Below are 18,693 nucleotides of genomic sequence, written 5' to 3'. Positions count from 1 at the left end.
TGAGATCATAGCAGTGGAAGACAGCTTAATGGAGAGGGAGGGAGGGAGAGAGAGAGAGAGAGGCGGAGAGGGAGAGAGAGAGAGAGAGACGGAGAGGGAGAGAGAGAGAGAGAGAGAGAGAGAGAGACAAAGACAGAGACAGAGACGGAGAGGGAGAGGGAGAGAGAGGGAGAGGGAGGGAGGGAGGGAGGGAGAGAGAGAGAGAGAGAGAGAGAAGGAGGGAGGGAGGGAGAGAGAGGGAGGGAGGGAGGGAGGGGGAGAGAGAGAGAGGGAGGGAGAGAGAGAGAGGGAGGAGAGAGAGAGAGAGAAGGAGAGCGAGAGAGAGAGAGAAGTTCTCTTCCAAAGAGAAGAAAGTGTTGGGACACTCACCAGGCGTTCTGACAAGGGGGTCTTGTCGCTGGCGGGAAGGTGCTGCTCCAGGGCCAGGACGATGCAGTTGGCGATGATGGTGGCGAGGATCAGGTACTCGAACGGAGTGTCTGAGGTTAAGGAACTCACACAAGGACTTTGCAGCGATAAAATACCAGCCATAAAAACAACACTCAAGTGATTCACTCAAGCCAAGCGACACAAGTTTGGCTCGATGTGGGTGAATAGATCAAAGGGAAAACATGGAAAATCGGTGTACTGAATGCAGAGAGGTTAACCGTTAACGGGAAACAATATTTTTCAACAACATTGGCAATTAGGGGTTCAGACCAGACCAGAGCAGTGTGGCACAGAGCAACGTGTTCGGATGAGCAGCTGAGCACCGGGGGAAGATTTAAAAGCTCTTAAACAAACCGTTGACAAATTGAGATCGTTATAATTTCTAGCGATCAATGACAATTAGGCTACGCAAGGGGAGTGGAGAACGGCAGGCAACGACACATGAGGAGAACGCATTATGTTGTGTAGACTAGACCAGACCAGCCCAAACCAGGTCAGAGATCGTATACGGTTCTCCATCTCCATTTTTGATCAAAATTGAGTTTTTTTACTGATCCATTAGGTGTTTATTAATGCCTGTGTGGTGTTATTTTTAAAATGTTGACATTTTTGAGTTAGTAATTCATAAAATACAAAGGTTCCATCTCACAGAACATAATGGAATGTAAAAACTTTGACACTCAATATCTCTGAACTGCCCTAAACGGAGATAGAACCTTATCATTCTAAACGGAGATAGAACCTTATCATTCTAAACGGAGATAGAACCTTATAATTCTAAACGGAGATAGAACCTTATCATTCTAAACGGAGATAGAACCTTATCATTCTAAACGGAGATAGAACCTTCTCATTCTAAACGGAGATAGAACCTTATCATTCTAAACGGAGATAGAACCTTCTCATTCTAAACGGAGATAGAACCTTATCATTCTAAACGGAGATAGAACCTTATCATTCTAAACGGAGATAGAACCTTATCATTCTAAACGGAGATAGAACCTTATCATTCTAAACGGAGATAGAACCTTATCATTCTAAACGGAGATAGAACCTTATAGAGATAGATAGATAGATAGATAGATAGATAGATAGATAGATAGATAGATAGATAGATAGATAAATACTTTATTTATCCCCGTGGGGAAATTCATTTTGCCGCGCCACTCCACTAAAAACCACACATAACAACACAACACAACATAAAGGACAGACAACAACACTGGGCCAGCCATGTACAGTATATAAAAAACAGTGAGATCTGATATAAAAGTGGATTAAAAGGATGGCTATAGTTATTTATATTAAAATACTAAAATACTAAAAAAGTGATGATGGTGATTAAAATAAATAATAAATACAGATTCAGGAGCCTTGACCCCGACTGCTACTTTAGTTGCCATTGAACAGTCTTAGTGCAGCCGGGATAAATGATTTTTTATATCGCTCCGTCCGGGAGCGGATCGTAATGAACCGCCCTCTGCGGCGGCTGCTGGTTTGCCCAGCGAGGACATGATGGAGGGGGTGGTTGGGGTTGTCCCTGATGGACAGCAGCTTACTCCTAGTCCTTCTCTCCACCACCGTCCCCAGAGAGTCCAGGCTCCTTCCCACCACTGAACCCGCCTTTTTTACGAGCTTGTCCAGCCGTCCGGTATCCCTCTTGGTGATGTTTCCCCCCCAGCAGACTGCAGCGTAGAAGAGAATGCTGGCCATGACAGACTGGTAAAACATGGCCAGCATCTCTCCACACACTTCAAAAGACCTAAGTCTTCTTAAGAAGTACAGCCTGCTCTGACCCTTCGGTCTGACCCTTATCACTCTAAACGGAGATAGAACCTTCTCATTCTAAACGGAGATAGAACCTTATCATTCTAAACGGAGATAGAACCTTATCATTCTAAACGGAGATATAGAACCTTATCATTCTAAACGGAGATAGAACCTTATCATTCTAAACAGAGATAGAACCTTATCATTCTAAACGGAGATAGAACCTTATCATTCTAAACGGAGATAGAACCTTATCACTCTAAACGGAGATAGAACCTTATCATTCTAAACGGAGATAGAACCTTATCATTCTAAACGGAGATAGAACCTTATCATTCTAAACGGAGATAGAACCTTATCATTCTAAACGGAGATAGAACCTTATCATTCTAAACGGAGATAGAACCTTATCATTCTAAGCTCACGAGATGTTGACCACCAGTGGTCTGGTCTCCTCAGAGGGTCTTCCCAGTGGGGTGACCATTTCAACCCCTTTTCGGGGGTTTCGGCATCCCTCAATTAATGTTAATCATTTACCGATGGGGGTTTTGGGAATTGTGGCCGAGCGCCAGTAGACTTCAAACTGCACTGTGGGCAATAGGCAACGGTTGGGTTTGAAACGCAACACAAATAGCCTAAGTTGACAAAAAAACGTGAAATTAAAAAGGAATAATCCTGCTTCTAAACGGTAAAGTGTGAATTTGAATACGCTTTGACCAGAGCGTATTGTAGCTATGGCCGTGTTCCCCCCTCATTTCCTTTTATTCATTGCATTGATTTTTATTTTCTTGCTATGCTCCTCTTGCTGTATTTTTAATGATGTAGGCCTTATGTAAAGCTCTTTGAATTGCCCCTGTTGTATGAAATGTGCTATACAAATAAACGTCGCCTTGCCTTGCCTATCGAGGCTACAGATAAATAGATAATCGTTGTTATTAGATTGAATCTCGCGGAGCGGCTGTTCTCCCTGACGCCCACGCGGAAGATCCAGCTGTCTGGTCACGGTTGTCACGCCCCCTACGGCCCTCCATCCCTCCATCCCTCTATCCCTCCATCCCCTCCATCCCTCTATCCCTCCATCCCCTCCAGGCCTCCATCCCTCCATCCCCTCCACCCCTCCATCCCTCCATCCGTCCATCCCCTCCATCCCTCCATCCCCTCCTCCCCTCCATCCCCCCGGCCCTCCATCCCATCCATCCCTCCATCCCCTCCATCCCCTCCATCCCTCCATCCCTCCACCCCTCCGGCCCTCCATCCCCTCCATCCCTCCTCCCCTCCATCCCCTCCAGCCCTCCATCCCCTCCTCCCCTCAATCCCCTCCATCCCTCCATCCCCTCCAGCCCCATCAGCCCGCGCGCCGTTTACGGTTGACGGTGTGGCGCGGCGGGGTGCGCGTGGGCTGAGTTCAGGACCGTGGAGAGGGGCTCCCAACCGAGAAGAGGCGTTGCGCAACAACCTCGGAGCCGCCAGCAGCAGCAGCAGCAGCAGCAGCAGTCTCCTCTCTCTCTCTCTCTCTCTCTCTCTCTCTCTCTCTCTCTCTCTCTCTCTCTCTCTCTCTCTCTCTCTCTCTCTCTCTCTCTCTCTCTCTCTCTCTCTCTCTCACCTCTCTCTCTCCTCTCTCTCTGTCTCTGTCTCTCTCTCTCTCTCCTCTCTCTCTGTCTCCCTCTCTCTCTCTCTCTGTCTCTCTCTCTCTCTCTCTCTCTCTCTCTAACACACCGAATCACTCATCCTTACCATGGAAACGGAGAAGCCCAGGCAACAGCAACAGTTTCAGAGAAGAAGAAAAAAAAAAAAGACCGATACACAAAGAAACGGTTAAGCGAAACGGAATATGTGGAAAAGGAAGTGTGGGAAATTGTTTTTGTATGCATATCTTAGCCAGTCTTGGTTACACACATGGAGACACAAATGCACATAGCCTTATATAGGCTTTGAAATGACTAGGCTACTTCGCGATGAGCTCGCAAGAGCAGCGCTACATACACACTCACACTGTAAATAAACCTCGCACACATTGGATAGCCTTCATCTCGCACTTTCAATGGAAGTGAGAACAGCATGAGTGGTTAGCAGGATTGCTTATCACACCAACCACCAGATGCACTTGTGTGAGGAGAGGCAGTCGTGCGCAACGGGTAGTAGATGTTTCCACTAAACTAGGACATACTGCCAGGTCATTTCACTGGGCTGTCCTAAGCCTACGAGCTGACTGGAGGAAGATGAAGATGAAGATGAAGATGAAGATGAAGATGAAGATGAAGATGAATCTTTTACGCCCAATTAACCCTTGGCACGCAGAGCGACAGGTGCACCCAGTGTTGTTAATTAATGTCATTAAACGCCCTAAGAGGAAGGTGACAACTAGAAAATGCATCATTAATAAGGATTATAATTTATAACCGACTTATTTGAGCTGAGATGTCAAAAGGACCATCACATGAGCTCTCGTGGAGGAGCTTACGATAAGGCTACCAATAAAATGTAGTGGGTTAGAGTCACTATCAGCCGCAACGTGTACATGTGTAAATGACTCACAGACAAAACAAGGCTATATATATATTTAGGGTCTATAATCTTAATCTATAATCGTGTGTCTTGTGATTCTTAAATGACACACCACATCAGTGTGTGTATCCAACATTAAGGACAGATGGGGTTATACAAACACAGACGTGACGACCACCCCCGTGGTTCTGTTTACCCTTCGGGTTGGTTGGTTGGAGCTGGGGGAAAAGGATATGGCCATTCTGTGATTCGCTTGGCATACTTCCTAATGAGATTGTCCTCTCGGAAGATGAACAGGGAGCGGTTGAGAGTCAGGCAGTTCTGTTTGACAGGGTTGGGGTTGTATATGGCCATGGTCCTGGCTCTCTGGGCCATCGACTGCTTGTACATCCTCTGGCCGGGCGGAGGACCCCCTGCCCCCCGGGGGGCTCCCCCTCGGCCCCTGCCCCCCCCTCCGTCCCGGGGGGCTCCTCCGTAGCGGTGGTCTTCTGAGAAGCGAGCCATCCTGGAGACGCAGATCCTAAAACACAGATCCAACGGGAAGGAAAACCCAAAGTGGTGTCAGTGGTGCAAACGGAGGGGAAAAGCATCCCAACAAACACGCTCACGGACCCCAGACAGACCACAGGACAGCATCAGTGTGTGTTTGGGTTGTGTTGTTGGGAGGAGAAAACAAACAAAGGTTCTCTTTGGATAAATCCGTTATTTTTTTTCTTTCTTTGGTCCTTTTTCCATTCACTCTATCGTCTCCCCCAGAAAATTGGAAAAATAAAAAAGAAGAAAGTTTGCATTCAAACGCGAAACGCGTGCGCGTCACACTTCAGCCTAAATAAGCTGTCGAACGGTAAATTCTCCAATTCATCCCACATGTTACATCCATGCCAGGCGGGCTCCACGTACACTGATGAAGCAGTGAGAGAAAATGGTGAGAGAGAGAAACATTTTTTATCGAAATGACACACGACATCCCCGTCGTGACGCGTCGCTCTCCCGTAGTGACCAACACATCTGGTCAGCGGTGGAACACCAGTTGAAAGACCCCCGAACAGACCCCCGAACAGACCCCCGAACAGACCCCCGAACAGACCACCATGTTGCGTCTCCGACCAAATGGAGAAAAAGAAAAAGACAACCGAGACAACCTATTTGGTTTCGACTGTCAGATTAAATATCTCGACTGTAATAATAATAACGAGGGGTTGCTGCCTCCCGGTTCCCGGTACTTGCTCGTGCGCCGTGGACACACTAATGTCACCACCCCGGTGCTCTCCGGTGCCTCAGAACCGGCGCATGTGACCAGAACGGTCCTCTCATAGGCAGGTCGACTGTCTGGTAATGAGCGCGAGGCGACGCACCGGCCGCAGGGTGGAGATTTGGGCGGCTGCGTTCGTGGATTTGCTCTCAGAGCGCCGGAGCGCACCCTGGCTCAACGTCATAAAGGGGGACAAGTCATTTGATTGGACCAGAGGCCATTCCATGAGTGCTGGTCAGATCCCAGAGCGTATTTCACGAACGCAGCCTCGGTGATAGACACCCACACATGTTCCATCAACCCATTACCATCAACCCATTATTACCATGGAACATTGTATTATGATTTATAATAAGTAGCCCTGAGAGAAACGGACAAGACAATGAACCAAGTAGCCTACATCCCTCCTTCATCACATCCATGCCAGACGACCACTTCTTAGATAATAACAACGTGATTTAATGTTTGTGTTTAGTTTAGCCTATAATAACATTATGATATAGTTCATGTTTGATGCAGAGGAAGATAACGGTCAGTTTTGTCCTTGGCCGCCACGGAGGCCTGCGAGATTAATATCCTAAACCTGTCCGTTGTCATTGTCACGGTTAGATTAATGTCACACCCATACTAATACCCCACATAGTTTGTCTTCCAATAAATCACCTGCTAAAAAAATGGTCCTTTGTCGCCAATACTGACACTGACACACAGTGACTCGAGCATTGTGTAATAATAATAATAATAATAATAAGCTGTATATCTATTGGTCACCACAGCCAAAGGTTGTATGTAAGACAGTCCAAATGTTTGCTATAGATGCTATTCTTGGTTTGCGGTGAGCAGATAAGGCTCTGAAATAACAGAGCTCATCCGATAACCGCTGTTAGGCTATTATTAGATTAGTACAGCCTTTCAATTACAGTAGGAATGATTTAAATCTCAAGGAAGTAGGGGGATCCAGTAGCCTGTGTGGTTTGAAGAAGGAAAACACACATTATAGATCGTGCGCGTCTATGATGGGCTGCCCTGGGAACAGAGCTGGATTAGAGAGGCTCCCGTGTTCACACATTGTCGACTTGGTTTATATCTAAAATGTAGAGAGAGAGAGAGAGAGATGGGGGAGAGAGAGAGAGAGAGAGAGGGGGGGGGAGAGAGAGAGGGGGGGAGAGAGAGAGATAGGGAGAAAGAGAGAGAGGGGGGTAGAGAGAGAGAGGGGGAGAAAGAGAGAGAGCGAGAGAGGGGGGGAGAGGGAGAGAGAGAGCGAGAGAGGGGGGGAGGGGGAGAGAGAGAGGGGGAGAAAGAGAGAGAGCGAGAGAGGGGGGAGAGGGAGAGGGAGAGCGAGAGCGAGAGAGAGAAAGAGAGAGAGAGCGAGAGAGAGAGAGGGAGAGAGAAGGAGGGAGAGAGGGAGAGAGAAAACGTCTAACGCAATTATCAGAGCAGAGAGCACATGCAATTCAGCCTATTTACTGTAACACATGCAGTCAGCCGGTTTAATTCCTCACATCAATTTTAAACATATTGGACACAAGCCTCTCTCGCCATTCCGCACTAAAGAAGACATTCCCCATCAGAAGTAATCCCCATAACTGGGGACTCTCTCTCTCTCTCTCTCTCTCTCTCTCTCTCTGGGTGGACTGGGGCGCCTTTCTCCATCGATGATCCTCCTGAGCGACCCCGTCCTCGGCGCTCGGAGGCCCCCTGGCCCCGGGGCTTATCTCTCTGAGTGGCCCGGGGTGATGGTGTGTGTGGAGGCGGAGGAATCCATCAGTAGCCCTAATCCAGGTGGTTTTGGCTCAAGACATCTCTTGACAATGTTTAACCTTTTGGTTAAGATAGATAGGTGTGTGACATACTGTAGGTCTAACGCCATATTGAAATGTGGATGAGTCGAATAGATTCAGATTAATACAATTATTGATATAGACAGACAGACAGACAGACAGACAGACAGGGCAGGCGTTGGCGGAAAGTGCGTGCGTAATAACACGGAGAAATACATGGATGAGATTTGAAGATGTGAGTGTTGTTGCGTGATGTTTTGATCCATCTGGTGGCTGTCTAGGTGTACTGCAGTTCCGCCAAAAAATAAATATTATGAAAATCATAAATTCTATGATTGAACACATTTAGTGTGGTTCATTCCAATAATAATATCTATAATATAAAATAATAATAACAATAATATATAAAAAAAACATTATTTCCCATTTAGGCCAGTCCATGGATGGACCAAGTTAACCAAGCCCAACATGACAAACTCACCTGTTGTTGGACCACGGCGAGGCGGTGTTAGCCTCGTGTGTGTGAATGATACTTCTCTTGCCGCCACCGTCTCCCGCCACTGTGGACGTCTTTTCAAGTTGAATGACGGTGTCGTCCTCCTGTGACGGTACCGAACTCTCTGTCTCACCGTCGACGCAGCTGTCCGTCTCCCCCGAGGCCTCGCTGACCACCGCGTTTCGCCGCCCGCGCCGGTCGGGGGTCTCCTGGGCCCAGGTGCCGTACTCCGCTCCTAACGTCAACATCCTCCATGTGCTGAAGGTGGTGGAGCGCATGGCTTTGTTGGGTTCACAAAAGGTAAAGAAAGAAAACATATTCACCATATACAGTACATGGTAAATGGACTGACTTAGGGCCTATATAGCTATGCATTATTACAAAGCGCTTCTTTACAACGGCCTCTCATTCACCCATTCACACACACATTCAAACACCAATGGCGGCAAGCTACCATGCAAGGCGCCGGCCAGCCCGCTCATTTGGGGAGCGATTTGGGGTTCAGTGTCTTGCCCAAGGACACTTCGACATGTGGCCAGCCGGGGCTCGAACCGCTGATCTGCCAACCATGCGATCATAAGACGCCTCTACCGGCTCTACCTCCAGCTGCCCCCATATAATATATAACAATATCCACTAGTTTTATATGAGTTCAAAGCCCTTGTTGTGTAAAAAAGTCAATTGGGAGGGGTAGGCCTACTACATGATGAGGCCAGGATAAATTATACATATCAGACAGTCAGCTTGTGTCTGATCTAGAAAATACAGCTGTAGCCTACAGCTCTATTCAGCATCCGCAGGCTAAGGGTTAAGATGGAAGATGGAAGCAACTTGATAAGAAGATATGAGATATGAGCACAGACAAGACTGCCCCGATGAGGTTACATACAGTCGCTCATTTGAGATTACGAGACGGTTGTGTATCAAATCATTCCATAAAGAGATTATTATCTTGACAATGAAATGCAGCGCTGCTTTGGCGGTTGGAACAAAACACCAATTTCAAAACACAACCTTGTTCCTTCCATTCAGGGGAACGTTGAAGCGCGAGGGCAAAACGGGTGTTGAGAAATAATGTAATCATCTTGTTAGAAGCAGAGAGAGGGAGAGGCATGAAAAGTAAGTAACGCAGGCAGTGTGCGAATCAAATCACATTTCATTTGTCACTACTGCGTCGCACACGGCCGTGACTGATGCAGTGAAACGCGTCGGGTTCTTGCTCCTCGACCGACAACAGTCAACAACAATCAACCACGTCAACACAACACAATAATATAGTACTAACAAAACAGTGACGGTTAGCAGTACATAAGGGTGTAAGTGTCAGTAGCAGCAGACATTACTGTAACAATAACAACAGTAATACAATGTCAAGTTGTTATGCAGCAGTAGTGGTGAGGTTGTGAAGGATTGAGGTTGTCGGCCTGTAGATTAGGCCTCCAGGGATAGACAGGGTTCCCACACCTTCTGAAACATCAAATTCAAGCACCTTTCAAGGACTTTCAAGAATCAATTCCCTCAAATTCAAGGACCCAACACGGCATAGTTTGAGACAGATCTAGATGAGATATATAATAGAACTATCCGCTCACAGACAACAATTAAAAAGAGAGGCTTGAATGTGTTAACACTAGATGGTCTCTTGCCTTCTCTACCACAGCACAGTATATTGTGAAATATGTGTAAAGTTAAGCAATACAGAGACTTATTTACTAGTTGACGAGCTAAGAAAAACATTTTTATACATACATTTAATATGTATATATTTTTTTTAGAGAGAGAGAGAGAGAGGGGAATTCAAGCACTTTCAATGACCCATGTCTATTTTCAAAAACCTTTAAGGCCTTGATTTTTTTCTTCTCAAATTCACAAACTTTCAAGGATTTCAAGGACCCGTGGGAACCCTGGATAGAACAACTAGGCCCGTCACTGACATGGGAAGCATCGAACCTTCAACAGTCCTGCAGCGGCACACCTACCATAAACCACCATGGACCTCCTCTCGGCCCATCTGGAGTAGTGTTGGGGGGGGCCTCTCCTCTCCATGGCTGCTCCGCTCCGCTCCCTGACCAACTTAAGTGTTTGTAATCAAAAGTAAATGCCTTCAAAAGTGTAATAAGCCAGTTAAACCAAAGCACATTTTCCTCCTCCTGTGGCATCGACTCCCGCCTGCCTCTAAGACGGACTCTTCCACTGGCACCGAGTGGGGCTCTGAAGTTGCGCCCCCCCCCCCGCCCCCCCCTGGTGGAATGCGGAAAGGCAGTTTCCGGCCGTGCCAGTTAAGAGTTTTGTTATCAGCAGCCCCCAAATTTCGTCAGTTTTTCGAGGAGAACATTTCTCTCCCGATTCAATTATGAACTCGTGCTTTTTTTCTCTCTCTCGGGTAATCAGGAAGGGAGCAATCATCGTCTGAGCTCCGAGACCTGAAAGGTCTGCTGCTGAGGTCCAATCAGACAGGCTTCCTGGTGTTCCTTCCTTCTCCGTTCTGTTGGGGATATTCAGAGTTCAGGCTTCAGGCACCAGAGGTCCACTATAGGCCTAAAAGACCCAACCATCCCTGGGGACAGGGGACATCAAGAGTATGAAACCACTAGTTTCCCCTGTCTTAATAAATCAACCAGTCCCCCCCCCCACCCCTCAATCTGAGTTTGACATGGTATCATCCATTTTGAATGTGTTCTTTTTTTTTAACAGCTCTCGATTTTAATCCACAACACCAAACTCGGTGAACAAATGAAATGTTTTTGAAAAAGCTGAGTTACAGTATATCTCAAAAGTGAGTACACCCTTTAGATTTTTGCAAATATTCTGTTATATCCTTTCAGGGGATAACATTATCCTACTGAAACTTTGATATAACTTAAAGTAGTCAGTGTGCTGCTTGAATAACAGTATAGATTTATTGTCCTTTGAAAATTACTCAGTACACAGCTGTTAATGTCTAAACAGCTGGCAACAAAAGTGAGTACACCCCATAGTGAACATGTTCTAATTGTGCCCAATGATGTTGTTTTCCCGCCCTGGTGTCATGTGACTCGTTAGTGTTACAAGGATTCAGGTGTAAATGATAAGCAGGGCTGTTAAATTTGGTGTTTTGGGCACAATTCTCTCTGAATGCTGGACAACATGGCACCTCATGGCAAGGAACTCTCTGAGCGGCTGAAAAAAAGGATTATTGCGCTTCACAAAGATGGCCTTGGCTATAAGAAGATTGCCAACACCCTGAAAATGAGTTGCAGCACAGTGGCTAAGATCATACAGCGGTTTTCCAGAACAGGTTCCACTCGGAACAGGCCTCGCCAGGGTCGACCAAAGAAGTTGAGTCCACGTGCTCATCGTCATATCCAGAGGTTGGTTTTCCAAAAATAGACGTGCGAGTGCTTCCAGCATTGCTGCAGAGGTTGCAGAAGTGGGATGTCAGCCTGTCAGTGCCCAGACCATACGCCGCACACTGCATCAAATCGGTTTGTATGGTCGTCGCCCCAGACAGAAGCCTCTTCTGAAACCGATGCATAAGAAAGCCCGCAAACAGTTTGCTGAAGACAATGAATCCAAGAACATGAGTTACTGGAACCATGTCCTGTGGTCTGATGAGACCAAAAGAAACCTGTTTGGGTCAGATGGTGTCCGGCGTGTGTGGCGGCACCCTGGTGAGGAGTACCAAGACAAATGTGTTTTGCCTACAGTCAAGCAATGGTGGCAGCATCATGGTCTGGGGCTGCATGAGTGCTGCCGGCACTGGGGAGCTGCATTTCATTGAGGGACACATGAATTCCAATATATACTGTGACATCCTGCAGCAGAGCATGATCCCCTCTCTTCGGAAACTGGGCCGTAGGGCAGTTTTCCAACATGATAATGACCCTAAACACACCTCCAAGATGACAACGGCCTTGCTGAAGAAGCTGAAGGTTAAGGTGATGGACTGGCCAAGTATGTCTCCAGACCTAAACCCAATTGAGCACATGTGGGGCATCCTCAAGAGGCAGGTGGAGGAGTGCAAGGTGTCCAACATCCGTGGGCTCCGTGACGTCGTCATGGAGGAGTGGAAGAAGATTCCAGAAGCAACCTGTGCAGCTCTGGTGAATTCTATGCCCAGGAGGGTTAAAGCAGTGCTAGATAACAATGGTGGTCACACAGAATATTGACACTTTGGGCACAATTTAGACATGTTCACTATGGGGTGTACTCACTTTTGTTGCCAGCTGTTTAGACATTAACAGCTGTGTACTGAGTAATTTTCAATGGACAATAAATCTATACTGATATTCAAGCAGCACACTGACTACTTCAAAGTAGTACTACTTATATCAAAGTTTCATTAAGATAGTGTTATCCTCTGAAAGGATATGACAGAATATTTGCAAAAATCTAAAGGATGTACTCACTTTTGAGATATACTGTATTTAGCGGGTAGCGGAGGGGTGTTGTTGTGCCACAGCTGTGGGAATAGTAAGTCCAGCGGCTCACAGACCCAGAGCCTGTCAATCATGCCTGTCAATCAAGCCTGTCGTGCTGCTCAGAGAAGGCCAACCAGGCTGGAGGCCTGGAGGTTTGAAGTGGCGCTAGCTAGCTATGCTTTTGTGGTCGTGGCGATAAGGCCAACAGAAACAATCTCTCTTTGGACTCAATACATCACGGCACGACAGTCAAAACAACAAACTCAGAATACACATTGTGGATTTTCATTAAAATACAGTGGTGGCATTTCGTGACGTTAGAATGATAAGGTTCTATCTCCGTTCAGGGTAGTTCAGAGATATTGAGCGTCAAAGTTTTTACATTCCATTATGTTTTGTGAGATGGAACCTTTGTATTTTATTCATTACTAACTAAAACATTTCAACATTTTAAAAATAACACCACACAGGCATTAATAAACACCTAATGGATCAGATTATGTAAAAAACAAAACATTTACAAAAATGGGGATAGAACTTTATAATTCTAACGTCACGAGTGGTGGCATTTACGGCTAACGTTTCAGGTAATGTGAGTTCCTCCTCTTGCACGGTTCGGTAAGAAATGGGACAAGTACTAAAACTTCCATTAGTAGTAAATTTATTGAAAAAGAAAGATACAACCAATTAGATGGATGTTTCACGGTCCAGAAATATGTAACAGAAAGTAAAAGAAAGTCATTTTTTAATAACCTTTTTTTTTGTTTTTGTTTTTTTTAAGGTACTTTTGGAAAATCTGCACAAGAGTCACTACCATACTAACCACATTTAAAAAGACATGAAGGGAATAACGGTTGTTTTAATGGTAATAATGGTTTCCATCAACGTGTAGTAATGGATCAAAAATTGAAACAGGCTAACTACAGTAACTACAGTTAGAAAACTGGAGATAAATGTAAAAAACAAAAAAAACAAAAAGAAAAACAACTTCTTCTTCATCTTTTTACAACTCGTATTCACTTTGTGAGTAATATAACAAAACAAAAACAAAACAAAAAAAAACGTTGTCAGCACCATTGGCTTGGTTCTCTTGATCGATCACCCCATTGCCGTCCAACCCTGGCCCCCCCCCCCCTCCCCCCACCTCCAGAATTGTGGCAAATTGAGTCACCCTCATAAACATGCTCTGAAAAATTCTGCCTGTTTTCAACCTAAAAGCAAAATAGATCCACCTGCTTTCATGGTTGCACGGGTGGTTCACTGTAGCACACAGCAGTATAGATCAACTGTATAGATCATTGGACTCCAGACCGTTTGCATGCTAACGTTAGCTCAGACACGAGCCACCACTCTCCTTCATATACACACATACTCTTGTTCAGCACGGAAGTCGTTAATAGTATAAAAGGACCATTGGGTTCTAGAATCTATCGCTGCGTTCTAGAGTCTACAGCTGCGTTCTAGAATCTACCGCTGCGTTCTAGAATCTACCGCTGCGTTCTAGAACCTACGGCTGCGTTCTAGAACCTACGGCTGCGTTCTAGAACCTACAGCTGCGTTCTAGAACCTACGGCTGCATTCTAGAACCTACAGCTGCGTTCTAGAATCTACGGCTGCGTTCCAGAATCTACCACTGCGTTCGAGAACCTACAGCCACTGTGTGGTTCAAACAGACTGGAAGCTTCTATGCTGCAGTGTCTACTTGACTCCGCCTCTCAGGCTAAAACATTGACGTGTCCTCTGTGACTTTCGGCCATTGGTATTGACTTCTTCCTCGTTCGTCAATCATTCAAAATGTATTTTCCCCCCCCAAAAAATGATGATGACAGAACCTGATGGCGCTCTGCATACAGCACGCTCGACTAGCTGTGGCCGTGAGTAGAAAATGTTATTTAAATATTCATGATTTGAATATAAAGTGAAAATCGTTCAAAAGTCTAACTCCTCATAAATAGGTATTGATTTCCGACACCGGCCAATATTTCCCTGTTAGAAACGCTTGAGACTAAAGGTCCAGGAAACACGTACGTACACGATTGAGACTGATGCCCCCCCCGTATCCCAAGCAGTTGAAAGAGAGCACATGAGGTAAAATACATAAATAAAGTGTGATACATAATGCGTATGGACATTGCTTATTTCTATGAAGACATGGCAGTCATGCTACAGATGCGTCTCGCAGAGTGAAAATGTATTTTTTTAATGAATCTTCTCGATATACACTGGTGCCGAGTAGTCCACACTTTATTCCCGACCAATGGTGGAAGGACAACACCATTACCCAGAATGCCACTGTCCAAGGTGAGGCAGGATGCAGGTTTTAAAAAAATTCAGAATTTAACCGACATCAGTTTTTTTTTCTTTTTTCCCCCCCGCATAACTTCGACACATTGCTTGGAAATTCATCCATGAGATATACATGACTTCCTGTCCGACGTGTCCTGGGGGGGGGGGGGTTTAGCAGACGCTTAGAGCTTGTGCTGGTGAGGAGGCGGAGACAGTAGAGCTGGATCACACGTGAAGCGATGGGGGTGGTGGTTTCTGTGGAATTATTAGCAGGTCTGGTCGTCCAGTAGGTCTGTCTGTGGACTGCTGTGGGCTCCTCTGGGTTGGGGGGGGGGGGGGGGGGGGGCTCATCACTGTGGCCAAAGCAACGGGTAGAGGTGGGGAGGTACACCTGCACAGTTCGAGTGTGTGTGTGTGTGTGTGTGTGTGTGAGGGTTGGGTGGGGGGTGGTTGGATATGGGGCTCTGCTGGCCTAGAAGTAGTCCCGTTTGGGGGGGTGGAGGGGGGTCAGGAGGGGCTGTGTTGGTTATGGGGCTCCACTGGCCAAAAAGTAGTCCTGTTAGGAGGTGTGGAGTCCTGTTAAGGGGTGTGGAGGGGACTCAAGAGGGGCAGGGGGGACAGTAGTCCTGTTTGGGGGTGTTCGGAGGTGCGGAGGGGGACAGTAGTCCAGTCCGGGGGTGCGGGGGGGGGCTCAAGAGGGGCAGGGAGACAGTAGTCCTGTTTGGGGGTGCAGGGGGGACAGTAGTCCTGTTTGGGGGTGCAGGGGGGACAGTAGTCCTGTTTGGGGGTGCAGAGGGGGACAGTAGTCCTGTTTGGGGGTGCAGAGGGGGACAGTAGTCCTGTTTGAGGGTACGGAGGGGGACAGTAGTCCTGTTTGGGGGTACGGAGGGGGACAGTAGTCCTGTTTGGGGGTGCGGAGGGGGACAGTAGTCCTGTTCGGAGGTGCGGGGGGGGCTCAGGAGGGGCAGGGGGGGGTGCTGGTGTCGGGCAGGGCGCTGGGCTGCTGCTGCTGGTCCTCGGGGGTGCTGTCGGCCTGGCCCAGGGCCGTGGCCGCCGCAGAGTGTCTGCACCCGGGAGCGCCGCACGCGCAGCTGAACAGCTTGCCTTTGATGTCCCAGAAGTGGTCGCCGTAGTCGAACCTGAGGGAGGGAGACGGAAGGAGGGAGAGAGGGAGGGAGGGAGAGAGGGAGGGAGGGAGGGAGGGAGAGAGGGAGGGAGGGAGAGAGGGAGGGGGGGAGAGAGGGAGGGGGGGAGGGAGGGAGAGAGGGAGGGAGAGGGAGGGGGAGGGAGAGAGGGGGAGGGAGGGGGAGGGGGAGGGAGGGGGAGAGGGGGAGGGAGGGGGAGGGGGAGAGGGGGAGGGGGAGAGGGGGAGGGAGGGGGAGAGGGGGAGGGAGGGGGAGAGGGGGAGGGAGGGAGGGAGGGAGAGAGAGAGAGGGAGAGGGGGGGGAGAGAAGGAGGGAGAGAGAGAGAGAGAGAGAGTCGAGATCAATCTTCAATCTTAGTCTCGACTCCGAGACTTAGGGCCAATCCCGATTCCCTTTTCTACCCCTATGGCTCGTTTTCGAGTGTGACTCGATTCGAAGCCAAGGCCTTCGAACAGAGCCGCAAGCCATAGAATGAATGAATGAATGGTCTTTATTTAATGAAATCTAGCCCTATGAATTGGGACGGCCCTTCACGGCGGCTACGTCATCAACAGTGGTTTAAATAGACGCGGTACGGGTGACGCGTTATGTTGCCGGCGAATTCTCACATCTCGCAATGCCTTCTTCAGCTGTGTTTATTTCTGTTGCGTGTGCTATAAGCATCTTTTTTCGTTTATTATCAACACACCTGAGAAATCATGGAAGAGGGACAACCCTTCAAGACTGATACGTCATCAGGAATATCGTAGAAAAGCATTGACGTTCGCGACTCATTCACAACTTCACTTTTACGCTATCAATCGATCAAACAAGTCATCAAATAAAATAGAACAATGCTTCATTGTCAGACCATGACAGAATAACGGCGCTCTAACCTGTAAGAAACCTGTGCTCCTACCCTGCCAGTCTGCACTGATTTAGGACAACAGTGCAACAACTTCGCGGCTGAACTTTAGTTACATTTACGGTGTCATATACCATCAATGGGAAACATGGAAAAATGCATGACTTACATATTTAATTTTATGACGTTCCGAAATCCGAAGTGACAGGAACGCTGGAGAAACAGCCGCTGTCCACTGCATTAATTAACTACATGTCCTTGATGAGTCTCCCGCTCACTGCCCTCCATCAAAAATGTCACATCCATCAATAATATTACATAATAACAACTGCTCGGATTAGATTGCGAGTTGTTTTGGTATGCCGCAATACAATTTATACCACCAAGGGGGGGGGGGGATTCGCGCCTATCATGCACATATCAGCATGTGGATAGAAAACTTTAGAGATATAACTTTACATTAAATATGTCTACCATCATCCGCTGTCAAACACCACAATTTATTTCATGATTGTATCTGAATATCTGTATCTGATCTCTGAAATGTTAATCGCATTACTATGGGTCAGTTGCCGGGGCAGAGGAACACCAGGGTGACTGTCAGCCTGTGACAAAAGCGCAGATATGAGTGCTCCGGTGTCTTGCTTTAGTAGTCTAATGGAAGTGATCAGGCATAACAGCGATTTTTTTGTTATGCTTGTTATAATATATATATCCTAAATTTCGTTGTTTGGTACCTGTACTGTAGCAATGACAATAAAGTCTATTCATTCATTCATATAAAGAAAAGGTCTATAATGCATTGTAATGACATTAAACTAACGTTTGATAGATAACTTTACATATGTGTACCATCATCCGCTGTCAAACGCCACAGGTAATAATTGATTTATGATTGTACATCTCTGAAATGCTCGACTGTCATGCAGCCTGTAACGTTAGACACACAGCACATCGGCATAATAACGTTTTGTTGTTGTTGTGCTTGTTAAAGAACATGTCTATAATGCATTTAAATGAATGATACAACCCATTAATAATATTACATAATAATAACTGCTCAGATTAGATTGCCGCTACATGGAAATAGGTAAAAATGCGCATCATGTACAGCCGAACGTTTGACAGATAACTTTACATATGTGTACCATCATCCGCTGTCAAACGCCACAGGTAATAATTGATTTATGATTGTACATCTCTGAAATGCTCGACTGTCATGCAGCGTTGCGTTAGTGTAACGTTAGACACAGCACCGACATAAAAGCGATTTTTTTGGTTATGCTTGTTATAAATAAAAGGTATATAATGCATTGTAATGACATTAAACTATGACAATAAGATGGTTATCATAATTTTTCAAATCTTTATTAATAAGTAATTACAGAGAAAGTAAAATCACATTTCCGCATTGAATAGAGCGACATAAGATTTCTGTAGATGATTTGCAATGCATCCTGGAATCAAGGGGTAGCGTACCCCTATGGCTTCGAAGCTAGTCTGGTCCTGGAATCGCTCGAAACGAAGTCATAAGTAGGCCTCGAAATGAAGCCATGGCTCGATGAAATATTAATTGGGATAGCCCTCCCCCTAAACGTGAACGCGCAAATCAAGCCATAGGGGTGAAAACGAAGGGCTAGGGGTGAATTGGGATTGGCCCTTAGTCTCGAATGACCGTCAAAAGCTTACCATTCCATTCCTTGTAGATGCCGTTGGTTAAATGGTCCATGAAAATGTATTCAGGCCTGATTCTGTTCAGTTGTGGTTAGTAATTCTGTCTGAATC

General features: G+C 46.6%; 2 protein-coding genes across 2 annotated transcripts in view; both read right to left on the bottom strand.

The window, feature by feature from the left end:
• The window catches only part of cacna1bb (calcium channel, voltage-dependent, N type, alpha 1B subunit, b), a gene marked incomplete at both ends in the record, with an annotated part of 101,562 nt that extends 96,354 nt beyond the window's left edge, over positions 1 to 5,208 (bottom strand). The window contains 2 exon segments of the mRNA XM_080529719.1: positions 370 to 479; positions 4,938 to 5,208. Of these exon segments, the coding sequence (XP_080385845.1) occupies positions 370 to 479; positions 4,938 to 5,208 (381 nt within the window).
• Positions 5,209 to 15,784: 10,576 nt separating this feature from the next.
• Positions 15,785 to 18,693, bottom strand: part of ehmt1b (euchromatic histone-lysine N-methyltransferase 1b) — a gene marked incomplete at its 5' end in the record, with an annotated part of 42,603 nt that continues 39,694 nt past the window's right edge. The window contains one exon of the mRNA XM_080529717.1: positions 15,785 to 16,058. Within this exon, the coding sequence (XP_080385843.1) occupies positions 15,875 to 16,058 (184 nt within the window). The 3' untranslated portion in view covers positions 15,785 to 15,874. The remainder of the gene's footprint in view (positions 16,059 to 18,693) is intronic.

The sequence above is a fragment of the Nansenia antarctica genome (genome assembly GCF_963989245.1).
Source record: "Nansenia antarctica genome assembly, chromosome: 4".
Taxonomy (NCBI): Eukaryota; Metazoa; Chordata; class Actinopteri; order Argentiniformes; family Microstomatidae; genus Nansenia; species Nansenia antarctica.
The sequence above is the reverse complement of the archived record's forward strand: the minus strand, read 5'-3'. Positions and strand labels throughout refer to the sequence as shown.